The sequence below is a fragment of the Maylandia zebra genome, linkage group LG14 (genome assembly GCF_041146795.1).
Source record: "Maylandia zebra isolate NMK-2024a linkage group LG14, Mzebra_GT3a, whole genome shotgun sequence".
NCBI lineage: Eukaryota > Metazoa > Chordata > Actinopteri > Cichliformes > Cichlidae > Maylandia > Maylandia zebra.
In genome coordinates this window covers 25,863,152-25,884,041 of record NC_135180.1, presented here as the reverse complement: position 1 = coordinate 25,884,041, position 20,890 = coordinate 25,863,152, and the positions used below count along the sequence as shown (strand labels likewise).

Here is a 20,890-nt window from a genome sequence, read left to right as displayed (position 1 = left end):
AAGGATTTGTTCTCGGTTATATCTCACGTTTAGTTTAGTTCACGTTCACGTTCCATGTGTCATTCTGTCTGTCTGTCTCTCAGTGTCAAGTCTGCGTGCTTGTTTAGTAATTCATGTTTCCTGTTTTATTGTGAAAGTCTTTGTCTTATGTTAGTGTGTGCAGCTTGGTTCCCCCCCCGTCTCGTTACCCTGATCTCTCCCAGCTGTGTCTCCCTCCTGTTGCCCATTCCCTGATTACCACCCTGTGTATATTAGCCCTGTGTTTTCCTGTGCTCAGTGTCATGTTGTACCCTCAGATTATGCCTGTGTGTTCCTGGTCTCCGGTTTCAGTGGTCACTTCACGTTTGGTTTTCATGTCAGCAATAAAGCTAAGGTTCTGATTCACAATTCTGTGTTCGAGTCCTATGCTTGGATCCTCCTCTCCGCCTGCCCGCACACAGAGCCCTGACAATTTTAGGGCCACTTGCCCCTCCCTTTCTTCCCTCCCCATCCTCAGCTGCCTCCCTATTCCCGCTCTACCACACCCACCCACACACGCAGGGTTTGGGGTGCAGGTATGTCACCAGGGTGCAGGGGAGGCACTCCCCCTCTGTCCCCTTCTGGCCGCCTGTGCCTCAATTTTATTCTGCAACCTAGACATCCACATTACTCACACTCTCACATAACACATACATATAGGGCCTTGGGGGTGGGCACATTTTACAGCATCCAGAGGATAGTAGGTGTATTCCAACCCACCTCTGGCGCTGGTGCCCTACCCTCATTTTTAAATGCATATAGACACTGAGGGTTTTCGGGAGGAGCCGTGCTGCTCTCTGATAGGAAGCAGGAACCATGCTCTCCTGTGTTTTAAATGCACTTTAGAACTGCACACAGCAACACTACATATGGGGGAGGGAGGTTTGGGGTCTTCACTCACCCCGGTTCTGTTAGCCGTCAGGGCTGGGGGGCTAGGAGGAGGTGCTGGCCGTCAGATTGGAGTCTGGGATGCGGGGCATCCCTGCTACTGCAGATAAGGGGGTGGTCCGCTTGCCTCCACCCCAGAGAGGAGGGTTACATCTCCTGGGTCTAGGTGCGGCTTGCCCCTCTGGGGGCGGGGTTTACCTTGACCTGGGATATAGAGTATGTTTGGGGAGTGTGACTGTCTGTGCAGTGTCTATTTGTGTCTGTCTACATGTTGGGTGAGTGCTGAGTATTTGGTTGTGTATATGGTGGTGGGAATGCACGTTTGTGTCCGTGTGCGCCTGTTCGTCTGTGTCTATATGTCAGGTTGGGTCTTAGACTCAACCTCTCTGGGTACATCTCATCCCTTCCAAAGTACGGATGCCTATCTCCCCTCACCACACTCCCTGCCGGTGGCTGATGCCCTCAGACGTTGGTGTGTTGGTGGTTCTTGTCGACTGGGGCTGGGTGCTCACGTATGTACCGGCTCACTCCTGATGGCCGATTGGCAGGGCCTGGTGCCTGTGGCCTGGCTGGGCAACCCCCTCTGGCCTCTGCTCCGTAGCTGCTGGGTGACCTCTCCTTTGGGGCTCTCCTCAGCTCTTCCCAGGAGGGTGGCACGGTTCCCCCCCTTTGGTGGTCCTCCTCGAGTCCTCGTACTCTGGGGCCTCTGGATGTCTGGGGCCTGGATCTCCTCCATACCTGCTTCATACCCTGGTGGACAGGGCTATGGCTCCCCACACTCCCTAGCAGATCGTTACATGCAGAAACCTTTGGAATACAAGCATGCTGATCCACACAGGTGTGCACACAGGTGTACACACGGGTGTTCACAGACACGGACTACACCTTTCGTGGCTGCTACCTCAAAGCACATTGTGTGCTGTCTATCTTGCGTGCTGCACAATAGCGTTTAATATTTAGTATCTACTGTTATTTTCTGCTAGCTAGTTTATTGTGATGGTGCTGTATTTATTATGTTGCTCTTTTTTGTTTGTTTTCTCTTCTGTTTTTTCTCTCTCTCCATACAGGTGATCCAGGTGTTTTGTTTGTTTTTCTTTCTTTCTTCCCCCCTTTCTCACCGTCTCGTCTCCCCTCTGTTTTTCTTTCTCTCCCTCTCTTTATTTCATTCTCTCTCCCTGTCCTGTCCCCCAGTCATGTCTGTCCCGTTTGTAGCAACCGAAAATAAAATAAAATAAATACATAATTATAATAAAGGTCAATCAAATGGACCAATATAGAAAGGCCATGATGATCCACTTGGCATCTTTCTTGGCCTTAAGACAACAATTCTGATGGCTAAAGATCCAAATGGAACAAAAAGAAAAAAAAAATTAAAAAAAAAAAAAACACCTGTTGCTACAGTTATAATATTACCACATTATAGTATGAGGTGTCAGGTGTCCTGTAACATTTGGACCGCATTTAGCTACCATAACACTTTCTGTACCTAGTGTTTAGCTCACTGCATGATTTCTGCTGTGCATCTGGCCATAGAACCATAGCTGAGCAAACATTAACAAAACATTATGGCACTTGTGGAGTGTGACTTCACTTGGGTTTTCTAAAAAATATAATGAGATGAAGACATTAACTTTTGCTGAGTACATGTTGAGCTATCCTCTCTCCCATGTGTCTGTGTCACTCTGATTGGTTAATCTCATGATGACTCATATGAAAAAATGTACTGACAAATGCATTGAGTTTTTAACTCTCCTCATTAGTCTTTTACGGAGTATGTTAGAAAACCAAAGCCAGGAAACTGTTTTCAGCACACAAAGTTTTTATACAACAGAAGATGCATTCAATCCTTTTTAGTAATTGTCTTTGGCTACTTTTTTATCTCTTTTTAAATCCTGTTTGTATCATGTTCTCTGATATTCCTCAAACTGTAGTTGAAAGAAAACCAAAAAGGATGGAGGGAGATGTTATGAGGAAAGAAGAGGCTGTGAGAGAACCACTGAGTGGTTTACGGAAAGGGGAAGTGAAAAGTGAGGATTTCAGTTTACCTGAGTGTACAAAACTGGCCAGCAGCAAGCCCGTAGCCTTGCACTCAGATGGTGACGTTGTGATTGGAGGATTTTTCCCTCTGCATTATGTTGCATCTAAGCCAGAGTACAGTTACAACAGTAAACCTCAAGTTACATCTTGCAGTGGGTGAGTGTTAATATTTCTATCTTATTTTTTTCTTTTAATGTCTCAATGTTTAAAAACAAAAGAGAAAGAGAAAACAAGATTTGGGGTTTTGATAATATTCCTGTGATTTGTGTATCACTTTAGATAATTTATTTATTTAAATTTATTGTTTGTCAGCCTTTACCACACCGTGTTTCACTGGATGATGACCATGGTTTTCACTGTGGATGAAATTAATCGTAATTCAAGCCTATTACCAGGTGTTAAACTAGGCTACAGAATTATGGACAGCTGTGACCATGTCCACACCAGTCTGCAAGCACTTTTTTCCTTAATCAGTTACTCCAAAACTGTGAAACAAACAGCAGAAACTGAAAACAGCAGAATTCAAATGGAGGGATTAAACATGGCAGGGATAAAAAGGAAGCCTGGGATCCTTTTCTCTGTAGAAAAAAGACATGCTGAAGTTAACATGTCAAAGCCTAGGACTCTTAAAGATGCAGAAAATTACATGAAAGAAAAATTAACAGTAGAAATGAAGACAAGGGAGTATTCCCCCTGTCTGAATTATTCTCCGGTGCCTGCTGTGATTGGTCTTGCATCATCTACCCCTACAAGAGCTGTAGCTCACACGCTTGGCCCTTTCAACATACCTCTGGTAATAAATTGCTTAATCACGTTTAATAATAATTTATGTTTAGAGTTTGTTTTAATTCAATATCATAAAATAACCTTTCTCCTTATAGGTGAGTTATTTTGCCACTTGTAGCTGTCTTACTGACAAGCATTTGTACCCATCATTCTTGAGAACTGTGCCAAGTGATCTCTTTCAAGTTAGAGGTCTCGTAAAGCTTGTTACTTTCTTTGGCTGGTTCTGGGTGGGCACAATAGGAGCTATGGTGAGATAAAGACTTTAATAAATCTCCAGCTAATCAGTCATATACAGGGCACAAAAAGAATCGTTAATATACACAGACATGACTTACAAGTTCTTTTTGGGGATACATTTCAGGATGATTACAGTCTTTATGGTATCCAAGCATTCTCTATTCAGTTTGGACAACAAGGTGGGTGTGTGGCATTTCATCTCACGATCCCGACATCACCCACAGTCGCTGAGATACAAAAAATGGCAGACAAACTCCAGAGGTCAACAGCTCGGGTTGTGGTGGTATTTGCCAAAGACGTAAATTTGCTAGATTTGTTTTCAGAAGTAAGTATCTCAGTTTTCTGTGGCTTTCCCTATATTGTGACACATTTTGTAGTGTTTTAAGCTATATTATGAAAAGATAGGTATTTCAAATTAATTGTTTTCACATTAATCATCATTTCTTTCTGTTTCATCCAGCTTACTCAGAGAAATATGACAGGGATACAATGGGTAGTCAGCGAAGCCTGGATGACCGCTACTCAGCTGACCACTCCTGACTTCCATAATCTTCTAGAGGGAACACTGGGTTTCTCCTTCCCTGGAGTCAGCATCCCAGGCTTGAAAGAGTTTCTTCTGAATGTCCGACCATCTCCCAAACCAGGAATGGAGTTGGTCAATGTGTTCTGGGAAGAATATTTTGGTTGTAAGCTAGAGTTTGAAAGAGACAAAAGTGAAGAATATGAAACTAATACTTTGAAAAACTACAAACTAGGCTCTCAAAACAATTCTGGTTTCATAGTCAGGCTTACTGTTGGGCAAAGTTCATTTAATATGTCTGTTGATAAAAGTAATGAAGGCGCTCTGAAAAAAACTGTATGCACAGGTTTAGAGGATCTGAGTTACACAGATAGCAGTTATAGTGATGTATCTCAGGCCCGAATATCCTATAATGTGTATAAAGCTGTGTATGCCGTTGCCCATGCTCTGCACACTTTCTTAAACTGTAACTCAACAGGACCTACCAGGGGATTGTGTGAGATGCACAACTCATTTACAAACGGTCAGGTAGCTGAATAAGTTCATTTGTATGTCAAATAATGTTAAATATGTTAATCAAGCTTCACATGTTTGGGGTTTTTTTTATTTCATGATTTATTTGTATCAGGTTTATTATTAATATTTTTTTAAAAATCTTTTTTATGTAGTTTCTTCAATATCTGAAAATGGTGAATTTCACCAACCAGTTTGATGAGAAAGTATATTTTGACTCCAATGGAGAGCCAGTCCCTCTCTATGACATCATTAACTGGCAGAAGGACAGCAAGAATGAAATTAGGTGAAATGCCATACTTCAAGCTAACTTTTTAACTTTTTGTGAAGATGATCATAAGTCAAGAACTACACTTGTTGTATACATTTAAGGATACCAATATTGTTTTTTAATGTAATGTTTTTACATTTATTGTTTTGACTGACTGCATTGCATTGAAATTATCTCTTCTTTTTTCTACTAGTTTTGTCAAGGTAGGAAATTATGATGGTTCAGCTCAGCAAGGACAACAGCTGCAGATACTGAAGAACACTATAGTATGGACAACAAGACAGTCACAGGCAGGTCGTAGTTATCCCAAACCTATTATTTATGTTACTTTAAATGGTGAAAAGTCTTTGGTAACCATGTCAAACAACCTATTGATTCACATTATTATATCTTTTTTCTGTTTCTTGTTCAGGTTCCTGTATCTCAGTGTAGTGCTCCATGTCCCCCTGGCAGCAGGCAGGCCACACGCCAAGGAGAGCCCAAATGCTGCTTTGATTGTTTGCCCTGTGCAGATGGAGAGATCAGCAACCAGACCGGTAGCCCATATTTTTTTTTTTCCAAAATGCTATTAAAGTTATTTAAAATTACAGATATGTAATGAATAGTTTCTGACTGTTTACATGCATATTTCTGTGCTCTGTGTTTTCAAAGGTTCCACTGAATGTATTAAATGTCCTGAGTACTTCTGGTCAGACAAAGAAAAAGTGAAATGTGTTGCAGGCGAAGAAGAATTCCTGTCTTTCAGTGACACGATGGGAATCATCCTGGTAGCAATTACCTTGCTGGGTTTCATACTGACCACCATCATCACCATTGTGTTTCACAGTTTCCGCTTTACACCCATCGTCAAGGCCAACAATTCAGAAATAAGTTTCTTGCTTCTCCTGTCACTCAAGCTCTGTTTCCTGTGTTGTCTGGTGTTCATTGGTCAGCCGTCTTGGTGGACATGTAGGCTCCGCCAGGCAGCATTTGGGATCAGCTTTGTCCTGTGTTTGTCCTGCCTCCTTGTTAAGACTATTGTGGTCCTCCTGGCTTTCCAGACTAATGTACCTGTTTCCAGGGGTCGTATGCTGTTTGGTACATTCCAGCAGAGGATTTTGATCTTGTGCACTACAGCTCCTCAGGTGAAAGGGAGAAAAAATGTCTGCAACTTTCACATCAGTTTGTTTACATTGTATAGTTTTAGATTGTGTTCTTCTGTTGTTTTACCCCAACCTTTAGATTTGTCTCTCTACTGGCTGGGTGTTGGGTGCACCTCCCTTTCCATTTAGGAATTCAAACTACCAAGTTATAACTGGAAAAGTGAGTAAGAAAACTGTTTCTGTATTTTCTTATAAAGCCTGCCTAAAATATTGCAAATGGACATATGATATATTTTTCAAATATATAATTATTATTTTTTAAAAAAAAGTATCTCAAAAACAATAGGATGGGGGCAAAAAAAATGTCTTGCAATTTCCTTATACATTGATGATGTCATAGCCACTATAAATAGGCCTTTCACAATCTTTGTGAAATTCATTGTTGCCATTAAGTTTATAATTCGCTAAAATGGTACATTTGAGCAGTTTAAAGAATCAGTCTTTTTTTTCTATATAATTCTATATGTTCTACTGTGAATAAAGTGTTTGTACTTTTTAATCTATAAGATTCATAAATTAAATTCTTTCATCTACCCTTATTTACATTTTACATAATCAACTTTTTGGGAATTAGTTTTGTATTTATTTTCATATTGTCGTTAACCATCAACATAATAAAATCTTACACACGGGGACTTTAATGGGTAAAGTAGACACAAAAGAGTAAATAATTATAATCACATAAAATGTACCATCTCTCAAAATCCATTCTAACAAATTTCTGGACATCTTTAGATTGTTGTGGAGTGTAAAGAGCCATGGCCTCCTGGGTTTTACCTGCTCCTTGGTTACATTGGCCTGCTCGCCTTTGCCTGTCTTCTCCTGGCATTCTTTGGACGAAAGCTACCGGACACATTCAACGAAGCAAAGTTCATCTCCTTCAGCATGCTGATTTTCTGGGCTGTGTGGATTTCTTTCATTCCAGCTTATGTCAGTTCTCCTGGGAAATTTTCTGTAGCAGTGGAAATATTTGCTATCTTAGCATCCAGTTTTGGGTTGTTACTTTGTATTTTTGTGCCCAAATGTTACATCATTTTACTGCACCCTGAAAGGAATATTAAGAAAGGCATGACTGGAAAAAATCCAAGATGAACGTTTATATTTTGCATTCTTTCTCAGAGTTAATAATTTATAATTGTATTATGCCACATGATACCACATACCATACCACATGAGATGTGTCCCCCCCCCAATACTTATATTATTCAATTACTTGTGACTTCAGTCGCAAAAAGCTTATACCTTCTCTGTAATGTAATGTGGACTTTAATGTACTCTGTCCTTTAGGGGGCATTTTATAAATGTTCGATAACCTCAACAACAGCATTAAGGAAACTTGTAAATATCCCTCAAATCTTCCCTCTTTTTCATTCAATAATGTCTCAAGTTGATGGTGCATGGGTTTTGAAAATTCATATTACTTTCACATTCAAAATTTTCCTGATTCCCCTATCACATGAGAAACTTTGCCTAGTGTCTTGTTTTAAGTTCCACAGCCTTACTCCCATCAGCCATGTATGGAAGCTTTGCTCCCTCTGGAAGGAAGGAAGGAAGGAAGGAAGGAAGGAAGGAAGGAAGGAAGGAAGGAAGATTCTTTCAGGTCCCTTGGGTTGCAACAGTGGATGGAGCCACATATTTGATTCAGGACTTGTTTACACGTTCCTAACACAACCCTCCTGCTGTGTCTACTGCCAGTCTAGAACCTTCTCCTTGTTAGGCAAATGCATTGTCAGATCTTTACCTTTACCCACTGTGAAAACTGAACTTAACTAAATTGAATTGAATATGTAACACTGTGGAGCCAATTAATTAATCAATACATACATACAGTGCTTAAAAATATTTCACAATTATACAATCTGTAGAAATCTGTCAAAAACCTTTTTAAAGCTAAAAATGATATTGTTGTTTATTAGGCAAATAACAAACTTAACTACATTTCTACATCCAAATTTGGGACAGCACATTAGAGTTCTCTGAGAAGTCAGAAATCAATCTATCATAACCTTCAACCTTTTGCTCAGGAATGCAAGTAATTAACTATAATTTGGCATCTCAATAATAATAAAAAATAACTATGTGCTTTACTGTTGCGTCTGCTTTTTTGTTAAACAGTAAATTTGAAACGGATTCATGGATAACAATTTTAATTAATAGCTTGCACAGGAAACCGTCCTGTTAATTCAGGACAGCTGTGGCAAAAACTTACATTAGGTGGTGGTCCAAAAAATTTATTAAACACTCTACATAAATAATAACTTTATTTGTATATCACTTTTCAGAACAGAGTAACATAGGTCTTTACAGTTTGAATAAAAGCCACATATTAAAGATAAGTATACATGTTCCAACACATACAACTTCATATATGCAATAAAGATATAAACTAAGGCACAAAATATTGAGGAAAAGATTATGTTAAAGCTAACCTATAAAAATGTAATTTTAGCAGTCCATTGAAACAAATCACAGATTTAGCCAAACTAACAGGGTGATGAAGACTGTATGAGAGGTTGTGTGCTACAACCTCAAAAGTTGACTGCATGTGGTTTTAAAGTAACAGAGTGAGACAATTACCATTTATCTTGCTAAGACAATCTGAGAAGTCAGCTGCAATGATAATGTTTCAGTAGCTCTGATATATAAGCAGAGGCCTCTTCGTGTAGACCTTTATATGTTAATAACAGGATTTTAAAACTGTTTTAAAACAGGTGTCTGTGTCCTGTGCAGAGAACACAGGGCACACAGCAAGAAAGAAGATGCAACAAAGAACAGAACAGTATAAATAGACAGGTAGAGATTAGGGCAGAGTAGATACACTAAAGAAAGGTGATTAAAGAAGAAACACTCAATGCATCATGGAAATCCCCCAGCAGCCTACATCTATTGCAGTTTAACTAAGGGAGGATCCAACTCTAACTATATACTTTATCAAAAAGGAACATTTTAAGCCTAATGTTAAAAGTAGAGAGGCTTTCTGTCTTCCGAATCCAAACTGGAACTTTGTTCCACAGAAGCGGGGCCTGAAAGCTGAAGCCTCTGCCTCCCATTTTGCTATTAAATACTTTAGGAACCACAAGTAAACCTGCAGTCTGAGAGTGAAGTGCTCTAATGGGGTGATACTCTAGTATAAGGTCATTGAGATAAGATGGGCCTGATTATTCAAGATCTTATATTTGAGCAGCAGGATTCTAAATTTGGGTTTGGATTTAACAGGGAGCCAGTGAAGGAAAACCAATACAGGAAAAATATGCTCTTAGAAAGAGAGACCCATTCTGGACCTCAGGGACCATCAATATCTTGCATTTCAAGGGCCAGAGATCACTGTTGAGGTCCCTGAGGTCCAGAATTGGTCAAAATCCACCACCCAAAAAATAAATAAATTGTAAAATGTAAAAATAAATGTAAAAAAAAAAATAGCGGGAAGCCTGGAAATGTCTGGCCTCCACATCCTTTATGTTACTTTTGCCTGGGAAGTTGGCGAGTTCTTCCTGCAGTATTTGAGCATGCTAGGGTGGAGTAAAGGTGGGAGTAGTTGTTACAGGGGTTCTGCGTGAGAACAATAGGTGGTAGCCATGGGTCATGGTGGACAGCACCTTTGGGACCGCTCCTATTGACAATTTTGCTGCCCTGTGCTGAGTTGACAGATGAGGGGGCTGGCCAACCTGGGTTCAGGAATAGTCAGGAGGTGGGGGATGCTTGGGCACCTCCAAACCTTAAGTTTGTCCTCCTCCTCTTCTTTATTGGCAAAAGGCCAGCTGAGGTCTCCCAATCCCAATGTTGGGACATTAGTTGCTGGTTGAGATGCAGATGACTTGGTCCTTTTGGAACCAGAAGTGTGTCTGGAAAGGACACTTGACATTTCCTGCACACAGCAGTGACTGTCCTGAGCCTTTTGCAACAGTTGAGCTGCTCCTGAACCTGCAAGGTTTACCCTGAAAAGACAACAGCAGGTTGCTCTAGTTGATGCAGGGATAATAAAACCATCTATTCAGAAATGTGGAAAGCACACATTTATTATGTCCATCCTCCAGGGGCATGAAATACACACACAGTTGGGAATCTCACGGGATCTTTAATTCAAGGGGTACAATGTTTTCCTTCCATCATGTCACGTCAAGCTCAGGTACTTCATGATTCGGCTCAGGTCATGCTCATGTTACATGTTCATGTTTTTTCCACATTCCTCGCATGCTCTGGTCTTGAATCTTGTTCATGTCCTTTTTGTCACAGTTATCATAGTGTAGTTTTTCCAGTTTAGGTTTTAGTTTAATTTACGCCCATATTTGCTTTGGCAATGTTAAAAAAATATTTAAAAATACAGTAGGGTTCATCAGTATGTAAATTAAAGTCACCTGCCAAAATGTTGGGGGTTTTTTGGGGGGTTTTTTGGGTTTTGTTTTTTTTTTTCAAATTTAACAACAGCACTTAAAAGCAGATGAGAAAATTCATTCATGAAATCATTTTGGAAATCATTTAATTTGGGAAGTCTGTTGATAATACAGAAATGTAGCCCAATTAGCAATTGATTAATTGCTGTTAAGTAAATAATTGCTTATCTGGCATGCTCATTATTAGTATTAAGTCTGGGTGTAGAAAGAAAAAGGTTGTTGGGTCAATTCAAGCAGGAGACATTAATCCCAGTAAGGGTATCCAGCATAAACCTCTAGCAAATCAAACATGTGGAGATACCTGCCGTAGCAACTCGTGACAAGACCACACATGTTCAGACACACACACACACACACACACACACACATCCAATACACCATGGTAACCTTCACTTATGTGCCCTTATGTGCAATATTACTAAGTGCATCTCTTCTGATGCAACGTAGTACTTTTTTTAAATTCTGTTTTGTATAGTATGTTTTTTCTATTTTATCTTATTTTATTCTTGTATTTTTCTTCATTTTGCTGCTCTTATCTTGTATATATTTTCTGAATTTATAGCTGAATACATTTAATCAAGGTATGTGTTTTTGTTTCATTTCCTTGGCACATGCAAGGTCTGTGCAATTAAGACTTGACACAAACCTAATACAGTTTGTCATCTTACTGGTTGAGACTCTCCCATCTTCAGAGGAATCATCTTAACTGGTGCTAAATCTTCAAAATTTTCTTTTGTTTACTTGCAGTATACTATCTGCCTGACACACCTCTAAACTGCAATAGATGTTTTTGGCCAGCCAGTTAACGTGGGGCACATTTGGCCTTCACTGATAGTGAGTCGAGCTGTCTAAACTTATAATCTTATAGTTAGGTGGCAGCTGTGCTGTGAGATTTGGGTCACATTTGAGCTCAGAAAATTTGATATAGTCAGTGTTAGACTAACTTCATCATATCAGCTTTAGTGTGGCCCACTCACCCATAGCTGTGCCACAAGTATCAATAACGACCCAAGTTGTTGCCAACTGTGACTTTTTGGGGTGGCTGTAGCTCATGAAGGTCATCTACTAAAACAGTATGTTGGGGGTTTAATCGCTGGCCTCCGTAAGCCAGAGTCTTCTTGGGCTCGATACTGAACCCTAAATTGCTCTCTGATGTGTTATGTGAATGTTAGATATACTTAGGCATAGAAAAACTGTGTTTCTTGAAGTTGTTGTTTAAAGTGCTTTGAGTGCACTAGAAAAGTGGAATAGAGATATATAAGAACCAGTCCATTTACTTTACTTGGGTTTTCTGACAAATATAATATAATATAATATAATATACAGTGGGGCAAAAAAGTATTTAGTCAGCCACCGATTGTGCAAGTTCCCCCACCTAAAATGATGACAGAGGTCAGTAATTTGCACCAGAGGTACACTTCAACTGTGAGAGACAGAATGTGAAAAAAAAATCCATGAATCCACATGGTAGGATTTGTAAAGAATTTATTCGTAAATCAGGGTGGAAAATAAGTATTTGGTCAATAACAAAAATACAACTCAATACTTTGTAACATAACCTTTGTTGGCAATAACAGAGGTCAAACGTTTACTATAGGTCTTTATTAGGTTTGCACACACAGTAGCTGGTATTTTGGCCCATTCCTCCATGCAGATCTTCTCGAGAGCAGTGATGTTTTGGGGCTGTTGCCGAGCAACACGGACTTTCAACTCCCGCCACAGATTTTCTATGGGGTTGAGGTCTGGAGACTGGCTAGGCCACTCCAGGACTTTCAAATGCTTCTTACGGAGCCACTCCTTTGTTGCCCGGGCGGTGTGTTTTGGATCATTGTCATGTTGGAAGACCCAGCCTCGTTTCATCTTCAAAGTTCTCACTGATGGAAGGAGGTTTTGGCTCAAAATCTCACGATACATGGCCCCATTCATTCTGTCCTTAACGCGGATCTGTCCCCTTGGCAGAAAAACAGCCCCATAGCATGATGTTTCCACCCCCATGCTTCACAGTAGGTATGGTGTTCTTGGGATGCAACTCAGTATTCTTCTTCCTCCAAACACGACGAGTTGAGTTTATACCAAAAAGTTCTACTTTGGTTTCATCTGACCACATGACATTCTCCCAATCCTCTGCTGTATCACACATGTGCTCTCTGGCAAACTTCAGACGGGCCTGGACATGCACTGGCTTCAGCAGCGGAACACGTCTGGCACTGCGGGATTTGATTCCCTGCCGTTGTAGTGTGTTACTGATGGTGACCTTTGTTACTTTGGTCCCAGCTCTCTGCAGGTCATTCACCAGGTCCCCCCCGTGTGGTTCTGGGATCTTTGCTCACCGTTCTCATGATCATTTTGACCCCACGGGATGAGATCTTGCGTGGAGCCCCAGATCGAGGGAGATTATCAGTGGTCTTGTATGTCTTCCATTTTCTGATGATTGCTCCCACAGTTGATTTTTTCACACCAAGCTGCTTGCCTATTGTAGATTCACTCTTCCCAGTCTGGTGCAGGTCTACAATACTTTTCCTGGTGTCCTTCGAAAGCTCTTTGGTCTTGGCCATGGCGGAGTTTGGAGTCTGACTGTTTGAGGCTGTGGACAGGTGTCTTTTATACAGATGATGAGTTCAAACAGGTGCCATTCATACAGGTAACGAGCGGGGGACAGAAAAGCTTCTTACAGAAGACGTTACAGGTCTGTGAGGGCCAGAGATTTTCCATGTTTGAGGTGACCAAATACTTATTTTCCACCCTGATTTACGAATAAATTCTTTAAAAATCCTACCATGTGAATTCATGGATTTTTTTTCACATTCTGTCTCTCACAGTTGAAGTGTACCTCTGGTGCAAATTACTGACCTCTGTCATCATTTTAAGTGGGGGAACTTGCACAATCGGTGGCTGACTAAATACTTTTTTGCCCCACTGTAATATAATATAATATAATATAATATAATATAATATAATATAATATAATGAAAAGATTAATATTTACGTGGTAGAAATATGGTATGAGCATCACTATTTGTGGAACATGGTTATGGATATTTCCACATAACTTTGCTATTGAAACAAACATTATATTGAGAAAATCAATTCAAACTCAGCGGCAAATAGAATCATTGTCATTACTTATGTTGTGTTTTTTAAATGAAATATGTGTCAGTTTCTTTCTTTTTCATTATTATTATAATTTTATTAAGATGGTTTAAGACATTTCATAACTTTGAACAATAATATTCACTCTCCTTTTGCATTTCACTCTGATTGGGTGATCTCATGATGACTCATATGAATAAGTGCAATAACATAACCATCATAGTTTTTAATGCACTGCATTAGACTCTTAGAGATTATGTTGGAGATGCATTGTTGTCAGCACAATTTCTATAGGGCTACAGTGGATTATGCATTATGAATTCAACCGTTTGTAATTATCTTTGGCTGCTTTTTTGTGTCTTTAAACTTGCTTGTATTATGTTCTTTGATGCTTCTGTAGCTGAAAGACAGCTCCAAAGGACCTGGTTTAAAGAACCCGGTTTAAAGATAGGGGATGTGAGAAGTGGTTCTAGTTTACCTCAATGTGTAAAACTGGAAAGAAGTGAGCTTCTAGCCTTGCACTTGGATGGCGATGTTGTGATTGGAGGGTTTTTCCCTCTGCATTATGTTGCCAGTGATCCACAGTATAGCTACAAAACTAAACCAGAAACTACATCTTGCAGCGGGTGAGTATAAGTGTACAGTTTATATCTTTTGAGTCTTCATTTTTGTTTTTCTTCCCCCACTGTCTATGGTTCAGAGAGATAATTTACATTGTGTGTTTGTGTTAATGTGATTGCTTTATTGCTAAAGAATACTCACCTTATTTCTCGACAGCTTTGACCTCAGAGCCTTTCGCTGGATGATGACCATGGTGTTTGCAGTGGAGGAAATTAACCGTAATTCAAGTCTATTACCAGGTGTTAAACTAGGCTACCAGATTATGGACAGTTGTGACCATGTCCACACCAGTCTGAAAGTTCTTTTTTCCTTAATCAGTCACTCTGAAGCAGTGAAAAGTCAGGTTAAAGAAATACTTGAAACTGAAAACAGAGGTACTGAAATGAAGACATTAACAACTGTAGGAGTAACAACAAAACAAATGAAAAATAGAGGTACTAAAGTTAAAACCATAATGCATAACAGCCTTAAAAATACAGAAAAATATATAAAGGAAAACACAACAGAAGAAATAAAGACAAGAGAGTCTTCCACATGTCTGTATTATTCTCCGGTGCCTGCTGTGATTGGTTTTGCATCCTCTTCCCCTACAAGAGCTGTAGCTCAAACACTTGGCCCTTTCAACATACCACTGGTAATAAATTGCTTAATCACATTTAATAATGTTTTATGGTTAGAGTTTGTTTTAAGTCAGTTTTATAAAATAACCCATCTCTCTATAGGTGAGTTATTTTGCCACTTGTACCTGTCTTTCTGATAAGCAATTGTACCCATCATTCTTGAGAACTGTGCCAAGTGATCTCTTTCAAGTTAGAGGCCTTGTACAGCTTGTCACTTTCTTTGGCTGGTTCTGGGTAGGCACAATAGGGACCACGGTGAGATAAAGACTTTTTGGAAATATAAAATTAGTTAGATTTAAATAACAACATTATCTTAAAGTCATTTATGTATATATATTTCAGGATGACTATAGTCTTTATGGGATCCAAGCATTCTCTGATCTATTTGGACAACAAGGTGGGTGTGTAGAATTTCATCTCACTATCTCAAAATCATCCACAGTGGCTGAGATACAAAAAATAGCAGACAAATTACAGAGTTCAACTGCTCGGGTTGTGGTGGTCTTTGCCACAGAAGGCCAGCTGGTAGATTTGTTCTCAGAAGTAAGTATCTCAGCTGTTAAGTCTGCCAGTGTGTGATTAGGCATATAGCATGAAATATTTTGCAGTACTTCCATAATAAAATACAAAAATCAAATGAAACTGATCATAAAATATTTTTTGTTTGTTTGCTTTTCCTTTGTTTGTGCCTCTACAGCTTGCCAGGAGAAATGTAACAGGGATACAGTGGATAGCCAGTGAAGCCTGGGTGACTGCTAGCCGACTGGCTTCACCAAATTTCCACTCTCTTCTGGAGGGAACACTGGGCTTCTCCTTCCCTGGAGTCAGCATCCCTGGCTTGAAAGAGTTTCTTTTAAATGTCCGACCTTCTCCCAAACCAGGAATGGAATTTGTCAATATGTTCTGGGAAGATCAGTTTGGTTGTAAGCTAGAGTTTCAAAGAGACAGAACCAACAAATATGAACAGGATACTCAGGATAACTTTAAAGATCCAAATACTTATCAAATAGACCCTCAAAATAGTTCAGGTTACAGGGCCGGACTTATTGTGGGACAAAAATATGTATTTAATGTGCCGGATTATATAGATTATGCAGGTGTGGTTGAAAAGCCTTTATGCACAGGTTTAGAGGATCTCACATATGTTTACAGCAGTTATAGTGATGTAACTAAGGTCAGAATATCCTATAATGTGTATAAAGCTGTATATGCTATTGCCCATGCGCTGCACACTTTTTTGAACTGTGATTCTGTGGGACCTAGCAGGGGATTATGTGAGAAGCACAGCTCATTTTCAAATGGTCAGGTAATTGAAATTATGACAAAATATGTTACACAAGGTTTGTGAACGTTCTTTTGAAATCATCTGTTTTGTTTGTCAGTGTTGATTTTTTTTTTATTCTATTTCATGCAGTTTCTTCAACATCTGAAAATTGTGAATTTTACCAACCAGTTTCATGAAAATGTATATTTTGACTCCAATGGGGAGCCAGTCCCTCTCTATGATATCATTAATTGGCAGAAGGACAGCACAGATGAAATTAGGTAAAACATAATAGTTAATGATGCAATTGAAGTGTGAGTATTCATAAACAAGAAGCTTTATTTATATTCATTTTACTCTATTGCTATTATTTGGCCTGATTGCAATTTTAAATAATTTATTGGGAATTTTTTTTATGCCAGATTTATCAAAGTTGGAAGCTATGATGGTTCAGCTCCTCAAAGACAGCAACTGCACATAGTGAAGGACATGACTGTATGGACAAAAGGACAGTCACGGGTAGGTCATTGTTACCCCAAACTCCTTATGCCACTTAAAACTAAACATTTTTAAGCTGTTGAAAATTATTTGATAAACTGTGTCAAATTCTCTAAAACAATCTATTGATTCACATTATTATATCATTTTCCTGTTCCTTGTTCAGGTTCCTTTATCTCAATGTAGTGCTCCATGTCCCCCTGGCAGCAGGCAGGCCACACGCCAAGGAGAGCCCAAATGCTGCTTTGATTGTTTGCCCTGTGCAGATGGAGAGATCAGCAACCAGACCGGTAGCCCATATATGTTTTTTGTTTTTTTCAAAATGCTATTAAAGTTATTTAAAATGACAGATATGTAATGAATAGTTTCTGACTGTTTACATGCATATTTCTGTGCTCTGTGTTTTCAAAGGTTCCACTGAATGTATTAAATGTCCAGAATACTTCTGGTCAGACAAAGAAAAAGTGAAATGTGTTGCAGGAGTAGAAGAATTCCTGTCTTTCTATGACAAAATGGGAATCATCCTGGTAGCAATTACCTTGCTGGGTTTCATACTGACCACCATCATCACCATTGTTTTTCATCGTTTCCGCTATACACCCATCGTCAAGGCCAACAATGCAGAAATAAGTTTCTTGCTTCTCCTGTCACTCAAGCTCTGTTTCCTGTGTTCTCTGGTGTTCATTGGTCAGCCCTCTTGGTGGACATGTAGGCTCCGCCAGGCAGCATTTGGGATCAGCTTTGTCCTGTGTTTGTCCTGCCTCCTTGTTAAGACTATTGTGGTCCTCCTGGCTTTCCGGGCGAACGTACCAGGTTCCAGGGGTCAGATGCTGTTTGGAACATCTCAGCAGAGGATTCTGATCTTGTGCACTACAGCTCCTCAGGTTGGAAGAATATGAAACTGTCTAAATGTAATGGTTTTTGAATATTGCACATGTTTGGTACTTCTTGTATTCTTCTATCATCCAATCCTTCCCCCCAGATCTGCCTCTGTACTGGTTGGGTCTTGGGCGCACCTCCCTTTCCATTCAGAAATCCAAACTACCAAGCTTCAACTGGAAAAGTGAGTAAAGCACCAAGACTGTACTTTATTTCTTTATTTTGATATTACCATCAGCCATAACCATAGTCTTAAATGTTCTAATCCTTATAGTTCAGGACTTCAGGATTAGAACATAGTTCAATGTAGTAAGTGAGTAATCAGTTGTTAAAATATAACACAAATCATCTCTCTGTACTAATATTAAAAAATGTTGAACATTATCATAAAATAAGTATAATCACATAAAATGTACCATCTCTCAAAATCCATACTAACACATTTCTGGACATCTTTAGATCGTTGTGGAGTGTAAAGAGCAATGGCCTCCAGGGTTTTACCTGCTGCTTGGCTACATTGGCCTACTGGCCTTTGCCTGTCTTCTCCTGGCATTCCTTGGACGCAAACTACCAGACAGGTTCAATGAAGCAAAGTTCATCACCTTCAGCATGCTGATTTTCTGGGCTGTGTGGATTTCTTTCATTCCAGCTTATGTCAGTTCTCCTGGAAACTTTTCTGTGGCAGTGGAAATATTTGCTATCTTAGCATCTAGTTATGGGTTGTTGCTCTGTATTTTTGTGCCCAAATGCTATATCATTTTACTGCACCCTGAGAAAAATATTAAAAAAGGTATGACCAGAAAATGTTGTAGATGAACATCTATATAACATATGTTTTTCAGAGTAAACATGTTATGTCATCTCAGTTAAAAGAGAATAAAACAAAATACTAAATAAGAGATCTTTGTTTTGTTGATTTATTTTTTAAGCTTATGTTTTTATCACGCACAGGTGGATTAGTACATCACTTAACAGTTGTAACGGCAGTCTGGCAACAAAGGAGCGCCTAGCAGGTCCAGCGGGCATGTGGTGTGGAGGTTAGCCGGATAACTCGAAGCCAGTCAGTTAAATCGAACAACAGACCTTTATTCCTTTTTAGCAACATAAAACCATACAAGCCAGGTCTCCACGGCTCTACTCTTTCTGTACATAGATGTGTGGGGATCGGTAGTCGCCAGCGCCAGTCCGTTACAATGATGAGGTCTCTCTCTGGACAGCCACGCGAGCAACATGTAACAGCTGCCACTATACTCACACACAAACTAGAGCCGTATCCAAATTCATAGGCTGCATACTCCTGAGGACTCTGCCTGTCTACGCGGGCCGGGTCCTCCGAGGGCCAGGTAGGCCGGAAGTGAGTGGCTGAGGAATTGGACGGTCTAGCCTTCAAATTTGCATCACCAGCTGTCTCGTTGGAGTTTAATAAACTCAGCCGTCTGTTCCTTGCTATCTAAAATATAACAGGACAGTGGCGTAAATTCTCGATCATCTCACACTACTGTTTAATAAGTTTTCTGTTTGACGTTTATTCTAAGTGACTTATATATAATGTTTAACCTGACTGGCGAAAGACCACACGGGGTCTGAAAACAATGTGCTGGGAGTCCAGTGTTCTCGCCGGCTCTAGTGAGCCTCAACTTTCCAGTTAGCTATCAGGCTGATGGGTAACAGATGTCTCTGAAAACGTCGGAGCACTTTTGCAAATATGTGATGTCTTGATATTTGAAGTTTACACAATTACATTCTCGCCTGAAAATATCTTAAAAGTTTATTTTGTGATCCAGAAAGAGTAATATGAGTAATATTAAAACTAAGTAGCTGCTGTCATTGTTGGAAACTGGAATTGGCTGGGTTGCGCTATGACTTCTGGGATATGGTGGGCCACGAAGGGAACACCTGACCCATCCTTCAAATCTGGGGAAAATAAGGACGCATTTGTCGGCTGTATTTGGAAGAGTCTGTGAATTTGGACAGCCTTCGTCACATTGCCGTTGACGTAATCGTCTTACAAATGCAGCCTCAGGAGGATGCAGCCTATGAATTTGGAAACCCCCTAGGAGACTCCCCCCAAATACTACCATAGTAGGACAACCTCCCCCCTAGTAGTGCTATAACACAATAAGGGTTGTTACACAGTGCATCTTTAAAAATATTTTAATTACCCAACTTACTTCTTGTATTGTAAGCTACTGACCAGCTACTGAAGAAACTACAATTAGTTGCCATTTGAAACTGCACCACAGTTTATAAAGGCCAATGACTTCTCTAATAAAAAGCACAGTTTACCATCACAAAAATATTTGATACTGATACTGGCTGATACTAACTATAGTTAGCCTACACATATGAGCATGTTTATTTCTTTGTCCCATAGTCTTCAGATTTGGAAGGATAGCATATTAATATATATGAATATATACAATAACATACTGGCTTACATACAATAAGTGGGCCAGTTACAATGTTCCCTCTAATTTTTCATGTGTCTGAGCGAACACACAAACTCCCTGAGCGGTCCCTTGGACCACTGTGAGCGACAGCAGACGTGTGTACTGTGGTCACGCCAGCATCGAATCCATCCAAGTCACATGGTTTATTAAAATAATCAAATTACAGCATTGTAGTGTTCTGTTGCAGAGTGTAGCAACTCTGATTAAACACCAAGCTAAACCTCTGTCAATGAATACACGAGTCTGAGTAGAGTTGACTTTTTACTCACAATTTTCATTTGACAAGCTGTGGTTGAAAAGAAATACAGAATAGAAAAAATGATTGTGTTTACATAAATATTGTATCACGAAATAACTCAAAATATGACTTTACATCTTTGTGTTAGCTTGAGCAACAGTAATGATCATCAAAATGAATGCCTTTTTTAACATATACATATCAACCCTCATGAACGACAAATAAAATATAGTTTTTAAAAAACACCTCTATTTATGCTTTTTTTAACACCTTCATCATGACATATATACACTTACGTGTATGTAAGGGAGGTTATTAGCAAGTTCACCTTCAAAATTAAATCTTCTTAACATTTTTAACTCTTTTTACTGTTCTTTTTAACTTAAATACATACAAATGAATTGTTATAAAGCAAACATTAAAGATA

The 20,890-nt window shown here is 39.5% G+C and overlaps 2 protein-coding genes across 2 annotated transcripts; both read left to right on the top strand.

Moving 5' to 3' along the window:
- The first annotated feature begins 2,857 nt into the window (after nt 1-2,857).
- Nucleotides 2,858-7,504, top strand: LOC101464189 (extracellular calcium-sensing receptor-like). The gene is made up of 13 exons (XM_004544029.3): nt 2,858-3,099; nt 3,256-3,416; nt 3,582-3,736; nt 3,825-3,977; nt 4,091-4,291; nt 4,427-4,679; nt 4,806-5,014; nt 5,155-5,285; nt 5,464-5,560; nt 5,683-5,806; nt 5,922-6,394; nt 6,492-6,572; nt 7,148-7,504. The coding sequence occupies exons 1-13, from the start codon at nt 2,858-2,860 to the stop codon at nt 7,502-7,504; spliced, it is 2,637 nt and encodes an 878-aa protein (XP_004544086.3).
- Nucleotides 7,505-14,271: 6,767 nt separating this feature from the next.
- On the top strand, nt 14,272-18,591 carry LOC101464468 (extracellular calcium-sensing receptor-like). Its single transcript, XM_004544030.3, has 13 exons — nt 14,272-14,519; nt 14,671-14,845; nt 15,008-15,148; nt 15,237-15,389; nt 15,477-15,677; nt 15,832-16,081; nt 16,226-16,440; nt 16,549-16,679; nt 16,821-16,917; nt 17,063-17,186; nt 17,308-17,780; nt 17,879-17,959; nt 18,235-18,591. The coding sequence occupies exons 1-13, from the start codon at nt 14,272-14,274 to the stop codon at nt 18,589-18,591; spliced, it is 2,646 nt and encodes an 881-aa protein (XP_004544087.3).
- The last annotated feature ends 2,299 nt before the right edge of the window (nt 18,592-20,890 follow it).

Excerpts from the sequence above, each read along its gene's own strand:
- LOC101464189 (XM_004544029.3), top strand. The coding sequence starts at position 2,858 with ATGGAGGGAGATGTTATGAGGAAAGAAGAGGCTGTGAGAGAACCACTG. Across the intron at positions 3,417-3,581 it reads AGCACTTTTTTCCTTAATCA|AAAATTACATGAAAGAAAAA; the intron begins GTTACTCCAAAA and ends TTAAAGATGCAG. Across the intron at positions 5,015-5,154 it reads ACTCATTTACAAACGGTCAG|TTTCTTCAATATCTGAAAAT; the intron begins GTAGCTGAATAA and ends TTTTTTATGTAG.
- LOC101464468 (XM_004544030.3), top strand. The coding sequence starts at position 14,272 with ATGTTCTTTGATGCTTCTGTAGCTGAAAGACAGCTCCAAAGGACCTGG. Across the intron at positions 17,187-17,307 it reads AGAGATCAGCAACCAGACCG|GTTCCACTGAATGTATTAAA; the intron begins GTAGCCCATATA and ends GTGTTTTCAAAG. Across the intron at positions 17,960-18,234 it reads ACCAAGCTTCAACTGGAAAA|ATCGTTGTGGAGTGTAAAGA; the intron begins GTGAGTAAAGCA and ends GGACATCTTTAG.